General features: G+C 51.8%; 1 protein-coding gene across 8 annotated transcripts in view; it reads left to right on the top strand.

Annotated features, from left to right (window-relative positions):
• The window catches only part of CTIF (cap binding complex dependent translation initiation factor), a 236,832-nt gene that overhangs the window by 52,716 nt on the left and 161,552 nt on the right, over positions 1 to 22,564 (top strand). For 6 of the 8 annotated variants that reach the window (XM_080684486.1, XM_080684493.1, XM_080684488.1 and 3 more), the window contains 3 exons: positions 12,313 to 12,518; positions 14,943 to 14,990; positions 19,971 to 20,042. In XM_080684486.1, the coding sequence (XP_080540612.1) occupies positions 12,339 to 12,518; positions 14,943 to 14,990; positions 19,971 to 20,042 (300 nt within the window). In that variant the 5' untranslated portion in view covers positions 12,313 to 12,338. The remainder of the gene's footprint in view (positions 1 to 12,312; positions 12,519 to 14,942; positions 14,991 to 19,970; positions 20,043 to 22,564) is intronic. The other 2 variants (XM_080684492.1, XM_080684491.1) reach the window with 1 other exon arrangement.

Here is a 22,564-nt window from a genome sequence, read left to right as displayed (position 1 = left end):
TCCCCATCCTTGGTGGGGCATCAGAATCTCTCCTAGAGAAGTTGGGAAACTACACTCAGTTTTTCAGGCCTTTTGTTTATTTATTTACAGTTTTAGATTATTCTTAGAGCTACAGTGCTCTCTGGAGAGGTCTCCAAGCTAGTCAGCCAGAGATTCTAGCCCAACGCCACCATACTGGAGCCAGCTTATATAGATACACTAATTTTTAAAATAACTTCATTGAGATATAATTCACATACCGTACAGTTCACCTACTTAAAGTGTACTGTTAAATGGTTTTCATTATAATCCCACAGTCAATTTTAGAACATCTTCGTCACCTCAAAAAAAACCCTTATACCTTTAGATATTGCCACCACCGCCCTGCCCACCTATCCCTTCCCCTATCCCAGCACTAGACAACCACCAGCCTACTTTCTGTTTTTATAAATTTTCATATTCTGTACATTTTATATTAGTGGAATCATAATGGACTTTTATTTAGCACAGTGTTTTTAAGGTTCATTCATGTTTGAGCATTCTGTTTTATGGCCAAATAAGGTTCCATTGCATGGATATATCTACCACATTCTGTTCATCCATTCATCAGATGTGGACATTTGGGTTGTTTCCATGTTTTGGCTATTATTAATAATGCTACTAAAACGTTTACATACAAGCTTTGCATGGACATATATCTTTATTTCTCTTGGGTATATGCATAGGAATGGAATTGTTGGGTCTTATGTTAACTCTGTGTTTAATCGTTTGAGAAGCTACTGGACTGTTTTCCAAGCAGCTGCACCATTTTTTATTCCCATTATCCATGTGTGAGGGCTCTGATCTCTCCATGTCCTCACCAACACTGGACTCAATGATTTGCAAGGTCCTTTCTCCAACAGTGGGGGGGCCCCCTTTTTGCCTTTATGTCTCCTCCTTCCTTTGCCTCAGCAGAGTGCATAGAGGGCTGTAGGGAATTTCTCAGTTAATTTTCTGCCAGCTAACCACTCAGCTGGCTCCCTGTGGTTGTAACTGGCTGCAGGCTGCTTCTGCTGTGTGCAGGTAAGGAGGTTATCTGTTGCTACCACATTCTAGCGGGTGAAATTAACCTCAGAGATAATGGGAATATAGCACCTGAGGACTGTAATGGACAGCCAGTCAGGATCTGCCACCAGGTGGTCTCTCTGCAAGGCATCTGGCTGCATCTGGAGTCCTGGCTGCAGCTGCCCCAGACTAGCCCTGGAGGGAGAGCTCCTGGGTCCCAGAGGCCCAAGGTCGGCGAGCCACAGGCCCCCCACAGGTAGCCCATGGGCCTTCCATCCGTCTTCTGTAGAACCGCACTTTGTGCCAGGTCTTGAAAGTGTATGATGCGAAAGACAAAGCGATCCCTGTCTGCAAGAATGCATACTGTAGTGCAGCCGTCGCCAACCTTTCGGACCTCACGGACCACTGGTGGTCCACGGACCATCGGTTGGCGACTGTAGAGTGATTTGGAGCTCAGGCTCTCTGGCTGCCTAATTTCCCTAATTATTTGACCTCAGCATGTCCCAGAGAGAAACACTTGGGGAAACCAACCCCAGGAGAACTACCATACCTGGGTCTTCCACATGTCCTTGGCCGACAGCTCTCATCTCTGGCTTGGCCATTCATCTCCTGAGACCTCCGTCATTGGGGCTCTGTGTTCTAGAAGGTTGAAGGTGTAGCTAGGGAATGTTGTGGGCAACTCCTGTTTGCATTGGTTTCCTAATTTGTACAGTGGGGACAACAATGGTGCTTACATTATAGGATTGTCCTGGATGAAATAAATATACACCAAATAGATACATCACAGGGCTTGGCACATAATAAATGCCCACCAAATGCTAGTTGTTATTTATTATCTTTTATATATCAACGGGAGCCATTGAGAATTGCATTGGAAACATAAAGTTTTAGAGGAAAATGGTTTGGAAACCAACGGTCTGCAGGGACCACAGTATTGGTAATTTGCTTTCCTGCTACAGTAAAGGTCAAAGGGCCTCCAAGCAAAGGCAGAGACAGCCACTCCAGGATCAGGAGTCTGGCCTTTTGTCATCTGTGGGCTTTACACTCCTGGGATCTGGCTGTTCAGTTCTGTATCTTGCTGTGGTTCATAGAGAATTCGGGGAGAGCTCTGAGAGCCCTGGGTGCCAGATGAGTTCAAGTTCACGATTCCCATGGTTGCTAGGGGCTTCTGGTGTTGTGTGTGACACACGGGGGGCGGGTACTCAGCCAACAAGGGTTCCACCCCAGCCTCACTGTATTCACTGCTCCACAGCTGATAGGCCACCCGTCTCTGCCCAGCAGCCAGCAGCTCCTGTCTGCTAATACCAACGGGGGCAGAATGTCAGTTCCCTGCTGGCCATTTTCTCATTTCAGGGAATCCATCATCAAATACTCACTAATTAACTAAATGTCTCGTGGGCCTGGGTCTGGCTCCCAGGGGATGAGGGAAGGAGTAGACACCTCCTTGGCCTCTAAGAGCTCATGGTTTAGTTGGGGAAGGAGGCAGCCCCTCAGACCACTCCAGGGCTGAGCTGGAGTGTGATCAGGACATGAAGGGGAGCAGGGGGACAGCCTTGTGCATTTATATGCCACTTCTCCCCTTCCTTGAGATACCCAGAAGGAGTACCCCTTTCTCTAGACAGAGCTTGGGCCTGCACCACCTTCTGTGGTTGGCTATTTTCCTTGCTTTCAGTGCGGCCCAGTCTATTCAGAGTGACACAGTCTTCCTGTGATCGCTCTATGGCTGTCTTCAACCAGGCTAGCGTTGAGTCCTTCCAGAAACCTCTTTTTCTTTGCCACGACTCTGCATATTTCTGTTTTGGACTGCCATGTATTGATTTCACATTGTAACTCCCAGGGGACAGTGATTGTTCCTGATTTCCAGGTTCCTAGGGACACTTCTCATTTTTGTTCTATGACTCACCTACAGTTACTTTCTTGTAGTGGGGTCTCAAGCTCGGATGCCTGTGAGGGCCAGTCAGGGAACATGTGAGTGAGTGCGGAGCCATGTGAGAAGGACGGCTGTGGCAGTGGGGAGATGTTAGGGAGTGTGGAGGTCTGTGGAGAACTGGAAATTGCATGCCCCGTCTGAAGGGGTCAGCCCCGCTCTGCTCTAGCTGGTGGCTACAGTGTGGGAAGGTGGGCCAGTGGTGCTGGCTCTCCCAGTTCTTTAAGAAAATCAGAAATGGGGATTTTTTTTTTTTTACATGAAATCTTTTTATTTTAAAATGTCAGCTCAAATATTCTTAAAATACTCAACAGGCAAAACAAAACACAGCCAGAGCATTTGCGGTCTCTGCTTTGTGGTTATGCTCCAGTCATCCAGGGCAGGGGGAGTTGGTCAGAAGGCCACATGGGCAGTTGCTAGAGGTGTTCCGAGGGGTGGGGACCACCGTGAGCTGGGGTGTCAGGGTGGTTCAGGAGGATGAAGAGGGGAGAGGGAAGGGGGGGCGGAGACCCCATCAGACTCTTGGAAACTGCTGGCACAGTCACTGCTCGCACTGGGCTCTAGTTCAGGAAGTTGCTGCCAGGAGAAAGAGCTGACTGGGGACCCTGGTTACCCCGAGAGAGACACTGGAGAGAGAGTGTCACCTGAGAAGAAAGCCCTTGGGTGCTGGGCTACCAGGCTCGGAGGAGCTTTCTGGCCTTAACCTGAGGTGCTCTCACAGGTCCATTGCCAGGTTCAGAGCAGGACACTGTTGGTCTCCCTTCCGGCATGCTCCGAGTTGGTTTTTACTCTTTATTTGTCAACCCAGAAGCCTTTGAAGGCCAGTGGTGGGGCCCACCCTATCTACTCACAGGGCCCATAGAAGAGAGAAAATGAGTCCCCATGAGTCCATGCAGGTTGGCAGAGCTGAAGGTGAACCCAGGAATTAGAATGTAGGAAAGGGCCAAACTGAGGCCTTCCTTATGCAGGGCACAGGCAGTTCAGGGTGGGGAGACATTAGGGAATAGTGGGGTCTGTGGATGGCTGAGTTCAGAAACAGCAGTGACCAGTGATAGCCACAGTGGCCAAGGGGGCTTCATGGGGAAGGTATCTGGAGCTGGACCCTAAGGGTGGTGCAATTTGGAGAGGTGGGAGAGAAGGCGCAAGACAGAGTGGGACATAGCAGGGAGCAGTTGTGATGTCAAATTGTAATCACAGCTAGTAATTGAGTGCTTGCTGTATACCTGGCCCTGTTGAACACGTTCTCGTGCATTCTCTCACTAAATCCTCACAACACCTTATGAGGTGGCCCTTTCATCATCGGTCTCTAAAGATTGGAATCAGCATTGGAACCAAGCATCAGGAAACCATAACCGTTATGTTACCTGAGGGGTCAGGACACCCCTAAGAGCTGGGGGCAGTGAGGAAGCCGCCTGAGTCCAGCCAGGGATGTGACTGGCTGGCCAGTAACCCTCCAGCTTTGATGTTGTATCTCCCCTTCAGGGCCTCACGTGTGACTTCCCTGCCCCCCCTGTGCCCATGGGGCATGGCATGCAGCAAGCGCTCAGAACCTATTGGGGGGATTGCCTTGAGGAGGCTCTGGGATGTGGTGGGAAGAAGTTGGAATCCTGATTCTGGGATCAGGTATCCTTGATGGCCGGTAGGGAGGGGTACTGGACAGGTCCCCCCCACCCCCCCGCCTCCCCAGCACCCTTGGCTTTAACATCCCAACAGCTGTGTGGGACTGGGGAGAGCCTGGCCCAGCGGCAGCGGGGGAGAGCTGAGGACACCACTCTCCCACTCTCCAGAAGGGAGTGCTGGGGTGGGCAGGAAGAGGTGGCGGGGTGGGGGGGTGGGGGATGGGGTGCAGGCCAGTCTGTCCTCTTGGGCTTGGGACCGTGAGAGGTATAGGATGGATTGGGGCCTCAAGGACCATGCAGTCTTGTCAAGATAAGATAAAAACCCGTAAAAAATTGAAGAGCAGGGCAAGAGTTGGGTAACAGCACAGGGGAGGATGAGGAGGCGTCCGGAGGCTGCCTGTGCCCAGCGCTGAGGGAGCAGGTTGGGGTGGGTAAGTGCAGGGAGCCCAGTGGGGGCTCCTGTGGGGCTCGGGGGCCCGAGGGCAGAGCAGACCTGGACAGTAAGCCTCCCAGAAAGCAATACATTGCCATGTGTAGGTGACACAGAAGTTCCATGAAGCAGTTGTTCCACTTACAACGTGTGTCACTCACGGGTGTTTTCAATGTAGTTATACATTTTTAATGCTGACATCGTGCGTTTATTTTACACTAAGTTTATCTCACGGCCCACTAGCCCGCTGAGACCTGCACTTTGAGAAAACAGTCCACGCCCAGCCAACAGCCTGTCTGAGGTTTGAGTGACAAAGGGTTACACTGGTGTGTGCCTGGGGGTGTGTCAGAGATTGAGAGGACTCCGGGTGTCCTGGACTCCTGAGACAGTGAATGTTGCCGATTTCTGAGGCTGCCTCCAGCTCAGATGTGTCTGATCTTTCCCACTTTCGGTGGTTGGGGACCTGAGGATCCATCGGTGGAATGCTCCTGCTTTTCTTCGGCAAACACGGACATGTCCCGGGCTCCTGAGGTCACACTGACAGGAATGGGCCGAGCACAGGGCTGCAGTTGCCAGGGAAAGGCATTGTCCCTGAAGTCCCATTTTTTGCAGGAGGTGGAGCGTGGGCTGGACTTGGAGGGGAGGGTTGGCAGCAGGCCCCGTGAAGGGGGTTCCCATGGCTCCCTCAGGAGAGCTTTGGGCACGCTCCATTCCCAGGCATCGAGGCCTCTCTCCTCCCACTCTCAGCAGGCAGCATGGCCGTGGCCTGGCCCTGCCCTCCTTGCTGCAGGCTCTGGGCAAAGGTGTCAGTTGCCAGCTCCATGTGGAGTTGGGAATGGGAGAGGGGATGGCCTTGTGTGTAACAGGGTCAGCAGGAGGCAGTTGTAGAGGGGAGCTCAGGGGAGCCAGGCTGTGCTGCAGCAGGGGGCGTGGAAGGGGCCGTGGGAAGGTGAGGTGCACGAGATTCAACACGAGGTGAGCAGTGGTGACGGAGCAATGGTGGCGCGCTGGGCCCTGCTACCCACCCACAGCTCAGTGTGCCTACCTCCATCTTCAGAGTTGCTGCCCTGCTGGCATGGGTGGACAGGCCCATGAGCCCCAAGGCTGCTGAGCTCTGGCCCAAGAGAGGCTGAGCCCCTTGCAGCAGCCAAAAGCAAAAACAAAACAAAACAAAAAATCAATAAACAAAAACCACGCGTTAGGAAAGCAGAAAGGAGTCAGGAAAGCAGAAATTGAGACCCTCCCTCCGAGGCTTCCTCTGAGGTCCCACAAGGGTGTGGTGCCCGGTGAGTTGCATGCTGAAGGCTGAGGGAAAGGCTCTGCTGAAGATGAGGGGTGCGTGCTGCCTCCTTTCAGGGCCTGGAAGGGTGGGTTCCCCAGAGAAGGGCCGGTGGCAGAGAGGCAGAAGTGTCTCTTGTTTGCAGGTCACTGAATTGATCCTGGGGATTGTGGGAGGAGATAATGCCTCTTAATGCCTTGGCTGTTCTTAAAGCGATTGGCTAAATTTACAGCCACTAATGCCGTTTGTCCCTGGGCGAGAGGAAAGGCTGCTGAGTGGCTGGGAAGGCTCCAGCTTCTTGCCTCTGGGCCCTCCCGTTTCCTCCAGGCGTCTAGCTGATGGTAGCAGACTCAGAGGTCGGCAGGACCAGAGGGTGGGGGGAGAGACACTCCTGACCTCCGGCAGGGAGCCTCGTGCCTTCGGTCAGCAGAAGCACCTGTGCTGAGTGCTGCTTGCCAAAGAGGCCACACCACTGGGCAGAGGGCAGGCAGCAAGGGGAGGGTTCACCTGGGTCTGGGTAGGGAGGACAGGAGTGTGGACAAAGGCGCCTTTTCATCAAAGCACATGGGTGTTTTTGTTTCTGGCCTTAAAAATAGTCAGCCAGGCTCACTGATGTATAGTGACAAGCATAGAACAGGGGGTGCCCCTAGCCCCTGGAGCTGGGACGAGGTCCCTTAACAACACCAGGAGGAGAGTGTGGGCCACGCCTTTCACCAGACAGCTGTAGCCCCGCCTAAGTTCTGCCTGGGAAGCACAGGCCCAGATGTCCCTCCTCAAGCTGTGCACACCCAGGCCCATCCCTTCTGCCTGCAGGCCCAGGACCGCCTGCTCTTTACAGCAAAGAGCAGCCTCAGCACTTTCTCCACTCCTGCTGCTTCCCTTTTTGTTCCTCCACATCCATCACCTGGTAGGGAATGGGCTGAGTAGGGAGGGCTGGCCGGGGTGGGGGGGGGGGGGGGGCGCGGGGCACCGTTGGCTGCAGGGTGGGTTCCTGGGATGGGGGTGGATTGGTTGGCTACAGGGTTCTGCATTCTGGATGGCTGCAGCCAAGGTATCTCTTCTCTTTCATCCTCTTCTCTCCTTCTTCCTTTGGTCCCATCCCCCTTCTCACTTTTGCTCATCATTAAAACATAAGCTCCTCTTGCTGGCTCCCAGCTTCGCCAGCAGCCCAGCTGTGGAGATTTCCCATCCTGTTCTTGCTGTGAATGGGAAACTGAGCCAGGAGGACACCTCAAAGCCCAGGAAGGAGGGGAGCGGAGCAAACCCTCGTTTCCTTTATTTCCCTGGTCTCCACCAGCCTGAGAGTTTACTCTGTACCTCCTCACTCTTTTTGCCTTAAAAATGGGGCAGAACTTCTGGATATGTACCCAAAGAATTAGAAACAGACGCAAACAGATTCGTGCACACCCGTGTTCATAGCAGCATTACTCACCATAGACAAAGGTGGAAACAACCTGAATGTCCTTGGATGGATGGATGGATGAACAAAATATGATCTATACATACAATATATTATTGTATAATGTGTGTTATTCAGCCATAAAAAAGGTGTGAAATTCTGACACATGCTGCAACATGGATGAACTGGAGTACATTATGATGAGTGAAATAAGCCAGTCACAGAAGGACAAATACTGTATGGTTCCACTTATATCTGAGGTTCCCAGCTTAGACAAGTTCACAGAGAAGAAGGAAGAACAGTGGGTGCCAGGGGCTGGAGGAGGAGAATGAGGAGGTGATGTTTAATGGGCACAGAGTTCCTATTTGGGAAGATGAACAAGTCTGGAGGTGGATGGTGATGATGCTTATACAACCATCGTGAATGTATTTAATGCCGCTGACTTGTACACTTGGAAATGATTACAATGCTAAGTTTTATGGTGTGTATAACTTACCGATGCAAAATTGGGACAAGCCCAGCCGGCAAGGCTCAGTGGTTGAGTGTCAACCTATGAACCAGGAGGTCACGATTTGATTCCTGGTCAGGGCACATGCCTGGATTGCAGGCTCGATCCCCAGTGTGGGGCGTGCAGGAGGCAGCCAATCAATGATTCTCTCTCAACATTGATGTTCCTATCTCTCACTTTCCCTTCCTCTCTGAAGTCAATAAAAAATATATATATTTTTTAATGGGGTATGAGTGACTGAACTTCCAGCCCCATAGCTGAGAAGATGGACCATGGGGACAGCACTCTTTCCCTCTCCCTCCTCCTCCCTCTTCTCATATACAGAGATAAAGCTGGGCTTTTGTGCTTAATGAGGGCTTCTGGCTTCCTGGTTGGGACTCATTCTGAAATGAAGAAGGGAGCCCAAGTGACAGGTTAGCCTGGTTTCCCTCAGAAAGCAGAGTTCCTGGAAGCACCCCAGGAGTAGGAGTCCCTGGGGGAGTGACATGGGCAGGGGGGTGACATGGGAGGGGCGGTGACATGGGAGGGGAGAGACATGGAGTGGGGAGAGCCAGACAGAGGAGTATATGGATCTGGTCACCACTGTGGGCCACTGGGGCTCCATCCCCTAGGACACATTGAGGGACTGTGTTGACAGCACCTCAGAATTGTCATCTGGGAGACCAAAAAGGGGGGGTGTGCCCAGGCATGTTAGCTCCTGGCACTTCCAGGGTGCCAGCTGGGATCCTGCAGGTATGTCTGGGCAGAAGGCGCCCAGGGGGCAGAGGTCAGGTGCTGTCGGCTACACTTCATGCACCTGATTGAGCAGCAGTGACTGGAGTAGAAGGGAGGGCAGCTGCGAGGATGTGCCTCAGGAGGCATCCCAGCATCCTCTTTTTCCCTCTGGGCAGCAACGTTCTGCAGGGTGGGAGTGGGTCTCAATGCCTGTCCTTTTCCTCAGTGAGCCGGGGGGGTTGGGGCTCCCTCACAGGACAGGACTAAGGTATGTCCAGGAGAGGCCGGGGAGAGTCCTGGAGGGCCCAACAGAGCAGAACAGCGGCCACTGCTGGAGGCAGAGCCAGGCACCATCCTCCTGGAAAGCTCCAAGCCAGTGCCTGCAAAAGCCAGGCCTGCACCTGTGCCTATGCGGGCGCCAGGAAGCCCTCGATAAGATCTGAAGTCTTCGAGGAATAATAGGCATGGCCTTAGGCGCTACCTTTTCCTGCAGGCGGCTCCTTTCAGCCCTCTCTGGACCTCAGTCTTATCATGCCATCTGGCTGGGACCAGCAGCTGGGCACGGGCCCAGCCCTCCAGAGCCCGAATCCCATTGCAGCACTTGAATTCACTGTGGGGACTGGGGAAGTGGGAGATGTCCTGAGGGCCAGAGCAGGCTGCCAGGAGAGGGGATGAAGAGGCAGTGAGGTGTAGGTGGGCCTGGAGCTCTGCTGTGCTAACTTGGGCAAGTTACTTAACCTCTCTGAACCTCCGTTTTCTAAGTAGCGTAATTATACTGATCTCATAGAGTTGTTGTGAGGGGTAAGTGGGTGAAGGCATATCAAGTGCTGAGAAGAATGCCTGGCACATGATCTGGGCTCAGCGCATGTCAGTCATTCCTGTTATTAGAAGGCACAGTGCTCATGCCCATAGGTCAAAGCCGAGTGAATCCTTTGCCCATTAGCCGCCATTAAACCTGGGGATTGGGCTGTTGCCAGGTGGCCTTTAAGGCGCTGTTCAACATTCTGTGAGTGAGAGGACCTCTGGATTCAGTGGGTAGAGATGTGCTTCGGGATGAGGGGCACAGTGTGAGCAAAAGCAGAGGCAGAAAGAGCCTTGCATGTTGGTCTTCTTTTGCTGCGTAGCACATCACTACGAACTTAGTGGCTTACAGCAGTGTCTATACTACCTCCCAGTTCTGGAAGTGAGTCACACTCGGTGTGTCACGAGGCTGAAATCAAGGCTCGCCAGGCTGGGTTCGTGTCTGGAGGCACAGGGGAGCAAAGTCTGCTTCCAAGAGCATTGGATTTTGGCAAAATTGACTTCCTTGCGCTTGTAGGGCTAAGGTGCCCTTCTCCTTTCTGCCGTTGACCAGAGGTTCCCAGAGGCTGCTACGTTCCTTGCAGGTGCCCCCTCCTTCTCGCCAGCAGTGGTGTGTCCTGTCTTTCTTGTGCTTTGAATCTTTGTCTCTAGCTCCAGGCCCAGATTTAAGAGATTCATGTAATTAGGCCCTCCTGCATCGTCTCCCTATATTCAAGTCTGCTGGTTTGGAGTTTAATTATATTTGCAAAATCCCTTCAGTGTTTCATTGAGTAACTGGGAGGAGGTGTACACGCCGGACACTCTCATGGTTCTGCCTAGCACACAGACATATGCCTGGGGCAAGCGGTGGAATAGACAGGGGACTGCAGGGGGTCATGGGCAGCTAGCTGTTGGAGCAGAAGGAATAAGGTAGGTGTCGGTGGTGGGAAGGATGGAAGGCCACTGTAGGCCTTGAATGGCAGGTGGAAGAAGGGGCATTGGACACACCACATCTCTGACCGTGGCCTTGCACCACCAGGCATGCTTATTCCAATCAGAAATGACTCCCTTCAGACCCACTGTCCCCTGAGTCTCCACACCTGGGTTCCCTACTCTGATGAGGGCTCCTGGCCCTGAAACCTCGGGCCACTCCCTCTGGAATGGAGCGGGCTCCAAACCCCAAGGCCACTGAGCTCAGGAGCCCAGAGCGAGCTCCCTCTACCATCATCCACTCCGCTGCAGCGGCCTGGGGTCCAAGGGAGGCTGGGCTCCTTGCAGCAGCCAAAACCCAAAAATCGGAGTCAGAAGGTGTGTGTCCACCATCGCCAACCCAACCTTTGACCAGGCCAGCTAGGGTGTGGGAGTCAGCATTCATGAACTTGGTGGATTTCTGGAACCCAGTGGGCCATGCCTTGTCCTGTTGATCACTAGCAAATAACTACGTTCTAAAAAGGTTCTCAGTAATCCAAGGTTTTGAAATTCAAATGTTCCTTGAAACATACCAGGACCTTGTCTTTGTTATGAACAGTCACAGCCTAGGCAGGAATGTGCCATCCTTTGAGTCTCGGATCTCCGGGCATACATTCAGGTCCTCTGTGTGCCCAGTGGCAGTGGGTTGGTAGATGGCATTCTCCTGGTGAAACCGTGTGCAGCATCCTCTAGTTGAGGGGACTCCCCTTGGAGAGCAGCAATGTCCAGACAATGAAAGGGACACCAGACAAACTTTGATGTCCCTTCCCATCTGGCTTAGAACCTGTCAGGAAAAGGGGAGGGTCCCTTGTAGGGGACCTAGAGGTAAGAAAGGTTCTAGCTCTTCCCACTTCTAGGTGGTCAGGTTGGAGCTGTGGGCAAGGGGTGGGAGAGGGAAGTGGAGGTGGCCCAGCAGGCCGGGACCCCTACAGCAGCTGGGTCCACCCAGTCTGCTCAGGAAGGGACAGCAGTTCTGTTGTTGGATTTCAGCAGTGTTCCTGGAATGCCACCCAGGGTATGCCAGGTCGCATCTGGGAGAAGGCCCAAGGGCTAACCAGGGTATGCAGGGTGGCCAGGCAGCCTCCATGGCTAGGCCACACCCTCCCAAACCACCCACCAGGCCTTTCACCTCTGTCATTAAAAGCAGGTCACATTCCTACAGACTGAGCCCAGGATGGGTCCCCGGAGCCTCACCATCACGAGGCTGCAGAATTGTGCTTATAACTTCAGGCCTGCAGGCTTCAGCTAATGTAGGAAGAGTCTGGTGTCCAAAGAGAAGACATCTCTTTAGAAGGAGGCATTTCCTTGGAGGGTTTGTGTCTGAGGGTCCCCGATACATCCTAATGGTTGGGCCACAGACCCAAAGCCTGTGGTCTATTTTATTCTGCTTGATGGCAGCATTTCTTAACTCCAAGTTGGGAAATGGGGCTTGGGTGGTAGTCTGGTCTGTTTTCTGCTTTTCCCTAGACGGCAAGGTCTAGGTATGGACCAATCCCAAACATCGCACACGTTCCTGTGTTGGTCAGCTAGGCAAGTTACTCGTCTTGTGTGGGCCTCAGTTTCCCTTTGCACACAGGAGAGTACAGCATCTACCTCACGCTAATGAGGGCACTGCCTCCGCCTCCAGCTTTGTCTCATGGAGCCTTGCTCTTTCTCTCCTGCAGCCTTGACCCAGGCCCGCACTGGAGGGATGGAGAACTCCTCGGCAGCATCTGCCTCCTCCGAGGCTGGGAGCAGCCGCTCCCAGGAGATCGAGGAGCTCGAGAGGTTCATTGACAGCTACGTGCTCGAGTACCAGGTGCAGGGGCTGCTGGCAGACAAGACAGAGGGTGATGGTGAGAGCGAGAAAACGCAGTCCCACATCTCCCAGGTGAGCATCGCCCCAGGGAGGAGGAGAGGGGCTGGGGCCTGGGCAGGTACAGGGCCTGGGAAAACTCAAAGGGTATGATAAGGGGACCCTAAATCCAATTGCCTGGCCCTAGAGTGCTGAGATGTGGGTGGTCCCACTCACAGAGTGTGGGACCCCTGCAGGAAGCTCCTCTCAGACCTTCTGACCCACCTCTGCTCTGTCCCACCCTATTGGGCCAACGTGTGATTAACAGAACACAGATGTATTGAGCACCAACTATGTGTTCTACCCTATTTATTCCCTGTCCTCTATAAGCTTATGTTCTGGAAGAGATCTGGGGGTTGTAGCTTATCCAAAATGCACACAATGAGAAGGCTGTGACTTGTGAATATTTTTTCTGATTTCAAATACAGGCAGTTATGGGCAGCCACAGAATTGAGTCTCTCTGGCAATCCCTCAGGGCTGTGTCAGACCTAGTGAGGCCCTTGAGGCGTTCTGACCAGGATCTCAGGCTGGTCGCGCCCCCTCCTGGTCAGTCTGTGGCAACCCTGGTCTTGGGTGGAAGGTGGACTCGGATGAAAGACTGTGGGCCAAGATTGGGGTGGGGAGGAAGCACTCTTGCCACTTCCCATAAGCATCTGGGAGCTATCTCCCTCAGGAGCTGGCCCATGGACAGGTGGGTGGGGCCAGCTTGGTGGATGCTGCCTGCCTCCGCCACCATGTGGACTCTGGTGGCTCCAGCAGGGCATCTTTCAAAGGTTCTTCCAGGTGAAATGGGCTCTTACAGGAGGAAGGTCCAAGGAAGCCATGAAGCTTCACCCTGGAGGAATGCTTTGTGGATTTCTGTTTCCAAAGCAGGCCCTGGGAAGAAAATTTTGGAAGGTGGGGCCTGCCAGTGGCTTTGACCTTCCTGTGGTGACTGCTGGGCTCTCAGGAGGACAGCAGGTAGAGAGGTGCCCTCCCTCTGGGCCCTGCACTGCCGGTTCCTGCTCCTGGATACTTTGGGCCTGACCACGCGCCAGGATCCTCATCTGGAGGGGCTTTAAACAGATGCTTGTTGCCCTGGCCAGGTAGCTCAGTTAGTTGGAGCATTGTTCCATACACCAGAAGATTGTGGGTTTGATTCCTTGTCAGGGCACATACCTAGATTATAGGTTCAATCCCCCATCGGGGCACATATGGGAGGCAACCGATCAGTGTTTCTCTTTCTCTCCCTTCCTGTCTCTAAAAAATCAGTAAAAAATATCCTCAGGTGAGGATTAAAAAAATAATAAAATTAAACAAAAACAACAAAAATAGATGTTAGTTGCAAGGCAGAGCATGGACAACATGGCCACTGGTAACATCTGGATGTATTCCTTAAACGTCCTGCATTTTATGAAGTTCCCTGGAAGAATGTGAGCACTGGGCAGGTCCGCTGTGCACTGCTGGCCAAGGAAGGGCATTTCCATCTTGATCCCACTCCACCCCGTCCCACATGCGCCCCACAGACACAGCTGGGGTACAGGCTCCAGAGGAGGGTGCACTGTGGACAAGGCCGGGCTTAGAAGTGTCTACATAACACGCTTCTGTTGACACAGCCTTATGGGAAATCTTTCTGCTAAAGCACGTTTGATTATTTTTATTTAATTTGATGACTATTTTAGATGGAAGCCAAAAAAAAAGAACAAAAATAACCCCAGAGAATGTCCCCATCTGCCTGTCTGCGGTGGTGCTTTAATGTTCCTGGAGAGGAAGATTGTTAAGAATCTTGGAAACCTTGAGAAAGTTTGAGGGGATGGGGAAGAATGTTGTCCTCCAGTTGGTGAGGCCATTTTCTTAGGATCTGAGAGATGACAGTTGACACTAGAGAGAAAAATGCCTTACGATGCTTGTTCTCCCTGCCCCTCTCTAGCACCAACTAGAAAGATGGATGGATAGCCGGATAGATGGAAGGAAGAGGAGGGAAGGGGAAGGGAGGGGAGGGAGGTGGGGAGGAGAAAGTGAGCTTCCATTTCTTTAGATGAGTAACCAAGAGAATACTAGTGTTCGCTCCAAGTTTCCCAACACTTTCAGGATACCATATTTTAAATCAAAACCCCACACACATACATTTCAAGAGTGCCTACCCTACATTGGATTCCAAGTCCCCAGAGACGTATCCTGAAAGTTGTCCTCTCTCTGTGCTTGGGAGTAAAGGGGTTATAGTTCCATTCTGCTGAAGAAACAACTGAGACACAGAGACAGGAACTAGCTGGACTGCACTGCCTATAGGTAGGCTGGGATCCGAGTATTCAGATTGGCCTGAGGTCTCTCTTTCACAATGTTTTTCTTCTCTTTTTCTTCATGTTTTTGTTGTTGTTGTTTCATTTGCCTTCCCTGTTCACTGTTCCCTCATCCCCCTTTTATCCCATCCCTTCATTTCACCTTGCCTCCGAACCTCCAACCCCACATCTTTGCTCGTAGGAGGAAGCACTCAATGGTGGACCACCCATGAAAGTCTTAACAGAAGAAGTGAGTTTGAGGGGAGCTGTGGGGTGGTTGACCATGGGGGACTCATTTTATTTTTCCCCTTATTTAAAAAAGTAATATATATTTACATTTATAAGCACTATAGCCATACATTCTCAAGGTACACAAGAATTCAAATATTATCAATAGAATATCCCTTAGCGATTTCCTATATAATACTAGAGGCCCGGTGCACAAATTTGTGCACAGGTGGGGTCCCTCTGGGTGGCCTGCAGGATTGGGCTGAAACTGGCTTTCCGACATCCCCCGAGTGGTTCCGGATTGTGAGAGGGTGCAGGCCAGGCTGAGGGACCCCACTGGTACACAGTCGGGCCGGGGAGAGACTGCAGGAGGGCTCCAGGGCATGTCTGGCCCCTCTCGCTCAGTCCCAATCAGCTGGAGCCCAACAGCAAGCTAACCTACCAGTCAGAGCATCTGCCCCCTGGTGGTCAGTGCATATCATAATTACTGGTCAACCAGTCGACTGTCTGCCCTCTGGTGGTCAGTGCACGTCATCGTGAGCGGTTGAGAGACCTTAGCATAACATTAGCATATTATGCTTTGATTGGTTGAACAGTCAACCAGTCACCTGATGACTAGACACTTAGCATATTAGGCTTTTATTATATAGGATGACTTATAGAAATGTATTATTTCAAAATCACAGTAACTATGTGTTCAATAACTCGCATTTTCCCCTAGCTGTATGCCCTGGGAGTCTTCCAAGCCTGTCCGTCTGCTGTGTTCTGTTTAATGGCCGCACAGTAGCCCATAGTATGGATGTCCCATAGCTCAGCCTTTCACCTTTGATGGGCATTCAGGTTACTTCCAAATTTTCCTCTTGAAATACCGGGTACTTCCGTGAAGACTGTTGGACGTGCCTCCGCCTGCACAATCAAAAGTGTTTCTTTAGGCAGATGCTGAGAAATGGAATCAGTTTCAACAGCCATTGCCAAATTGCTCTCCAGAATGACTGTCCATTATTCACACTGCCACCAGTGTATTGGGACAAATTGTCTCTTGTCATTTAATATGCATTTTCTTGATTTCTTTTTAATATGATGACCAGTTATTTTTTAAAGGGTTAAATTTTTATTTTACTTCTAAAGCAACATTTGGAAAAACAGAGACAATCAGAACACAGAGAAAGAAGTTCAGCATACTTTTATGGCAGAAGCTAATATACTAGTAATTTCTGGTGTAAAACTCTTCCTTTCTACACCTTTTACAAAGCTGGGGTTCTAGCATCCGTGTCGTTTTTAGCTCGCTTCTTTATTTAGCAAGAGCTCCCACACATTGCTTGGTGGTTTTGGGCATAAAGCACAATTGTTTAAATCTGCCCTTTTTCTACTAGTTACTTCTGGCTAAATAGTGAAATATCATTAGAGCTAACATTTATTTATCAGGCCCTGTTCTAGGCTCTGGGACAGAGTGATTAACAGAATGGACCATAATCCCTTTCCCCCTAGCTCTTACTTTCTGGTGGGGAAAGACGGATGATAGACAAAGAACTAGACTGTTAAAAGGTTATATACACAGGAGTGAGGCGCAGTCAGGGGTGTGAGAGCCGGGCTGTCCCTAAGGCTTACTTAGAAAAGGATTTTTGAGCAAAGATTTGGAGAAGATAAGAGAGGGCGGCCAACTGGGGATGCGTATTCCAGGCAGAGGGAATGTCAAGGGCACAGATCACATCCTGCTGTGAGGAACAGCTTTGGGTGCAGTCTCCTGGGAGCAGAGTGAGCAAGTGGAATGTCGTAGAAGAGCCAGGTCTGCAGGGCCTTGTTGGCCCCGGGGAGGACTCTGACCTTTTCTCTAGAGAGACAGGAAGACACTGGAGGGTTTTGAGCAGAGGAAGGACACGGTATGACTGATTAAAGACTAGGAAGCCATTTAGGTGGTCCAGGCGAGAGGTAATGGTGGCTTGGAGCAGGATGGTCACTACTGAGGTGGCGAGAAATGATCAGATTCTTATTATACAGGGTGGGGCAGAAGTAGGTTTGCAGTTGTTGTGAGTGTGAAACACAGATTATTCTTTTTTTTTTTTAATATATTTTATTGCTTTTTTACAGAGAGGAAGGGAGAGGGATAGAGAGTTAGAAACATCGATGGGAGAGAAACATCAATCAGCTGCCTCTTGCACACCTCCTACTGGGGATGTGCCCGCAACCAAGGTACATGCCTTTGACTGGAATCAAAACTGGGACCTTTCAGTCCGCAAGCGGACGCTCTATCCACTGAGCCAAACCGGTTAGGGCCACAGATTATCTTGTATTATTATTTGTTATTTTCCATGTGAACAACTGTTAATCTACTTTTACCCCACCCTGTATGTATATATATTATATATGTATACTTTTTTTAAAAAATTATTTTAGGCTTATAGTAAAGGTGCAAAAATAGTGCAGGGTGTTCCTTTGAACCTTTTTGTCACCCAGCATCCCCTAGTCTGAGCGTCTTACATAACCACAGTGCAGTGATCAGAACTAGGAAATTAACATTGGTACAGTGGGGCCTTATTCAGGATTTTACCAGTTGTTCCACTAATATCCTCGTTCTATTCCAGGATCCAAATTTGCATGTCATTGTTGTGTCTCCTTATTCTGCTCCAATCTGTGAAACTCTCTCGGTCTTTTCTTACCTTCCATGACCTTGACACTTTTTAAAAAACATATTTTTATTGCTTTCAGAGAGGAAGGGAGAGGGAGAGAGAGATAAAAACATCAATGATGAGAGAGAATCATCAATCGGCTGTCTGCACATCCCACACTGGGGATCGAGCTCACAACCCGGCATGTGCCCTGACTAGGAATCAAACCGTGACCTCCCTGGTTCATAGGTTGATGCTCAACCACTGAGCCACACCAGTCAGGGGACCTTGATGCTTTTGAAGAGTACTGATCACTTATTTTGTAGAAAATTCCCCAATATGAATTGCCTGATGTTTTGTCCTAATTAGATTGAGATTGTATATTTTCGGCAAGAACACCTCAGAGGTAATGTGCCCTTCTCAGTGCATCCATCGTATTGGGGAGTCCAGGATGTTGATAGAGTTTATCACAGGCAATGTTATCCTCAATAACAGGTGTCTGATGGATTTCTCCTTTTTTCCTTTTCCCCTATAATTAATAAATACGTTGGGGAGGTGCTTTGAGATGGCAAATATCTAGACAGAGGGAATTTAATCCATGGAGTTAGTTACAGATGATAAAAAAGCTGAGCAGCAAAATTACCCGAGATTTAACTGAAGGAAGCCTTACCACCTCTACAACTAGGGCACAGGTGTTGCCAGAGCCAGGGTCAGGGTCATGCACAGAAGGCTGCCTGCTGAGGGCTGGAGCCATGAGGGAGACCCTGTCACTGCTGGTAATGCCACCTGAGGTGGGGGGAGGCGGGAGCTGATGCCCTGACTCCTCCCTTCTTCCGGTCTCCCATTGGCCAAACCAGCTGACACAGGAGGCAGGAGTCACAGTAGGCAGGGATCAGCTCCTCTGCAGTGCAGAGCCAGGATAGGCAAGAAGTGGATTTGAGGGCTGGGACTCCCTGGGGACTGGGACGCCACCTTTGCCATTTTCCTCCAGCTGCGGCTCGCAAGCACTTGAAATGTGGTGGGTCCAAATTGACGTAGGCTCTAAATGGATTTCAAAAACTTAATGTGAAGAGAAGAATATAAAATATCTCATTAATACATTTTATGTTAATTACCTATCTTAAATATGTTGAGATAAAATGGAGTATTGGCACTTACTTTGACCTTTTTAACATGTGGCTACTGGGTCATTTACAATGACATCTGCGGCTCTGTTTGTGGCTCTCATTCTCTGTCTGCTGACAGCACTGCTCTAGAGCACACTGCACTGGCCCGTGTCGTCAGCATTGTAATAACGTATCTTTCCTGCACAGAGTCATGCCCTTGGCCCACAGTCAGGAAGGTGTGTCCTGCCAAGGTTTACAAGACCAGGCCTTGAGCCCTCCGCACTCACTGCCAGTTTTGACCAGGTGTGTCAGGCAGAGAGAGATTGCTTTCCCTGTAAGGGTATAGCTCAAGGTCCATGTCCAGCAACCTTAGCCTGTGAGGCCAGCGAATGTTTAACACAATAATAACACCACCTCCATGGAGCTCCACAGCACCGTACACAGGAAGGGCCCCACTGTTCCTACTGCTCCGTATCTCCAGTGTATTCTGGTTTACAAACATCCTCATCTCAGCCTGCAGAGCCGCCCAGTCTGGCTGTCCCATTGTGTAGATGACGCAGTGAAGCCTGGGAGGTCACATGGGTATCAGTGGCTCTGAAACTCCTGGTGCATCACTCGGGAGCTTGTCAAAACGCTGATGCCCAGGCCCTGCCCTCAGAGTCTGATTCAATGGGTGGAGAGTGGGGTCCAGGGACCCCAGTGTGGCAGGCTTTGGGATGGTCAAGGTGGGGCACACTTGGGGGCATATCCGGCCTCTATGCTGTCAGCAGGAAGTTGTGGGTCTGGGCTCTGATGGCATGGCCAGTCTGGGGCTCTCCCCAAAGGCCAGGCCGTCCTGTCGGTCCATGGCTCCATCGTCCTTTGGAGCTGGGCATACGGGAAGATCCACACACACGCCTCACCTCCAGCTCTGGCCTTGACATTGTAGAGGGCTAGAGTGGCTGGAGGTGGTCACATAGGCAAACATGGTGCCGTTGTTCAAAACTCACGGTGACCCTGTATCACATCTGGTTGACTTTGGAGTGTAGCTGCATCTTCATCACTTCGGTGGGCTTAGGTGAAGGGAATCTAGGTTGCCTTCCCCATGTGTACCAAAGGGTCACCTCCCCGTGGAACTCAAAGATGCCAACCTGGGCCTGCTGGTCGGAAGGATTTGCTGTTGAAATGGCCGAGCAGGATTCTCTACTGTCTCTGCGGCAGGAGGACAGGGCCATGTCTGGGGGGGCCCGGGCTGAGTGAGGCTGAGCCTGCATGTTGTGCCATCACTGACTCCTCCTTTCTCCCCTGCAGTGGACAGCGGACTGCAGCCGGCAGCTGGACAGCAGCTGTCCTTTCTCCCGAGGGCGAGCCCCCCCGCAGCAGGTAGGGAAGAGCTGTGCCCCATCGGGGGTCATCATGTGTCTTGTTTGTCTGGGTTTCTGGGCTGGCACATGATGGTTATCGCTGGTGACCCTGCAGGTCCCCCGTACACCCTCTGGTGTGGTCCAGCTGCTCTTTCTGATGCCTCCTCCCTGCCTGCAGGCGACAGTGGATTGGAGGCCAGAAAAGCATGGCTCTCCTGAGGAGTGGAGGGTGGAGCATACAGGAAGTGGAAGAGGATGGGTGCCAACTGCCGTCTGGAAAGTTCTCCCTGAATACCCAGCCCACAGTGAGGCACCCCTTCCTAAGAACACAGAGATTACCTCTCGGTCCCTCCCCACCCCTCCACCGGCCCACAGGCTCCGATCACTGGTTGGTGAACAGGGAACCACGGGGAACCGGGGTGGGTGGCGGCGGTGGGGCGGGACTGGGGACTGGCGAGCGGGCGGAAGATGGCCCTGATCACAGGCTAGGCCTAGGGATCCTACCTATGCATGATTTCGTGTGCTGGGCCTCTAGTGTATTATAACAAACATCTGCTTACAACCACATGTCCACTGAGAGGAGAATGGAAAAGTGGTTTGTGATATATCTCCTTGCGGAATATTACTCAGCAGTAAAATGAACTGGAGGCCCACACATTCATGTTGATGATGGGTCCCACAAACAGTGGGACGCCTAGGGGGTTGGTGCCAGTGGGGCACTTTGGAGATTCTGCTCTAGGTTTGCGGAAGACCTGGAGGGCAGACTGTGGGGGTGAGGTGTCAGAGACCTGGCCATTTCCCGAGGCCATCCAGCTGTCCTGGGACCAGGACACACAACCCCTATGTGCGTTGTGTGGCCAGGAGAGAAGGACGCAGCAAGTCTTCCAGAGTTGTCCTTGGTGACCCCTAGGCTAAAAAAAAAACACATTTATCCCCACCCCCACCCCCACCCCTAGCCCAGCCTCACACTGCATCTGTCCAGAGAAATGAGGGAGCCTTGAAGGGCTCCTGCAATAGCTTGCTCCTGATTTCAGAGAGCTGACTGGGGTCAGAGGGACGGCTGCGTGGCCTGAGTCTTGGTATGGCCACAACCCCAGTGCTGTGTGAAGCTGCCCAGAGCCGAGCACAGCTCAGCAGGCCAAAGAGTTGAAGGTGTTTGCAAAAGGATTTCCTGTATGTTCCTCAGCCAGGGAGCGCAGAGGCCTGGTGCTAAGCCCTGGTGGGCCTGAGGCATGGCCTCTGCCTTCAGGAGCCTTGCTATTTAGAACAGGGGTCCTCAAACTACGGCCCGCGGGCCACATGCGGCCCGCCGAGGACATTTATCCGGCCCGCCGGGTGCCGCTGCCTGTCCTGCTTAGCAGCCGTCTCGTCCGGGCCCGCAGTGCGCATAGGAATTTGTTCACAGTTTGTTTGTTTTTAACTATAGTCCGGCCCTCCAACGGTCTGAGGGACAGTGAACTGGCTCCCCCTGTTTAAAAAGTTTGAGGACCCCTGATTTAGAAGGACAAAATGATGTGTGAAGGAGTGCCCAGGGCAGGGCAGGAGATGCAAGTTTCCAAAGGTGGCCTGAGTCAGACCCCTGGGTGGAAGGCTGTGGTTGGGACCCGTGTGCTACACACCACACTGCACGAGAGGCAGCAGCTGGATTGGAATGGGGTCTCCTGAGGTCAGGAGGACTCTGGTTCAGTGACGAAAGGCCTGATATTTAGACATGAGTGACTCAGTTAATTAGGGTACCAACAATAGAGTGATGTAAACCAGGGGGAAGCTTCTTTCTCTCGCAGTACAACCTGGGTGGGTGCTCGGGGTTGGCATTGCAGCTCAGTAGTGTCGGGACAAGTTCCTTGCTTCTCATTCTGTGCTATCTAGGGGGCTGCCTTTGTCCCCATGGTCCACGACAGCTCACATTCCAGTGGGAGCACCACCTGGGCCTATGATGTAGGAATCAGAGCTGGTCAGGTTTCTGTTTCACCAGCTGCCCCTGCCCACACGGAGTGGCTCCCTGATGGACGGGAGAACCACAGCTGCCCACTGAAGCGTGCGTTTGCTGAGTGCAGCTCCGATGGGATGCTGCTGGCCCATCCATGATTCAGGGCCCCCTTCAACCTGGTCCACTAGATGTCGGAGCACAGGACCAGCTCTCAGGGAAAGCTGCCCGCCCCACAAGCACACCCACTGGGCTCTCATCCAGGCAGATTCATGATGTGATCAGACTCTTCCATGTGCATCTGCCTATGCCCTCAGCCAGCTGGTCAACCCAAAAATGGGAGCTAGGGCTGGCTCTGCTTCCCTGACTGCCCCTGGCCCAGGGCCTTGCACACAGTAGGTGCTCATAATGATGCTGGCGTTGGCCCATATCTAGTCCATGCAGCCAGCCCCTAGTGGGCCCTATGCCTCTGGCCACATCGACCTTGCTGAGCTTTCTGAGGTCACTGGGATGGTAGGGCAGTTCTACTTCCCCACAGTTGTCCATGGGGGAGAATTCGTTCCAGAGGGAAACAGGCTAAATTGAGACTGGGGTGTCGGGCTGCTCTGGCACTG

This window comes from Plecotus auritus, assembly GCF_963455305.1.
Source record: "Plecotus auritus genome assembly, chromosome: 8".
NCBI lineage: Eukaryota > Metazoa > Chordata > Mammalia > Chiroptera > Vespertilionidae > Plecotus > Plecotus auritus.
This window is presented reverse-complemented; position numbering and strand designations above follow the sequence as displayed.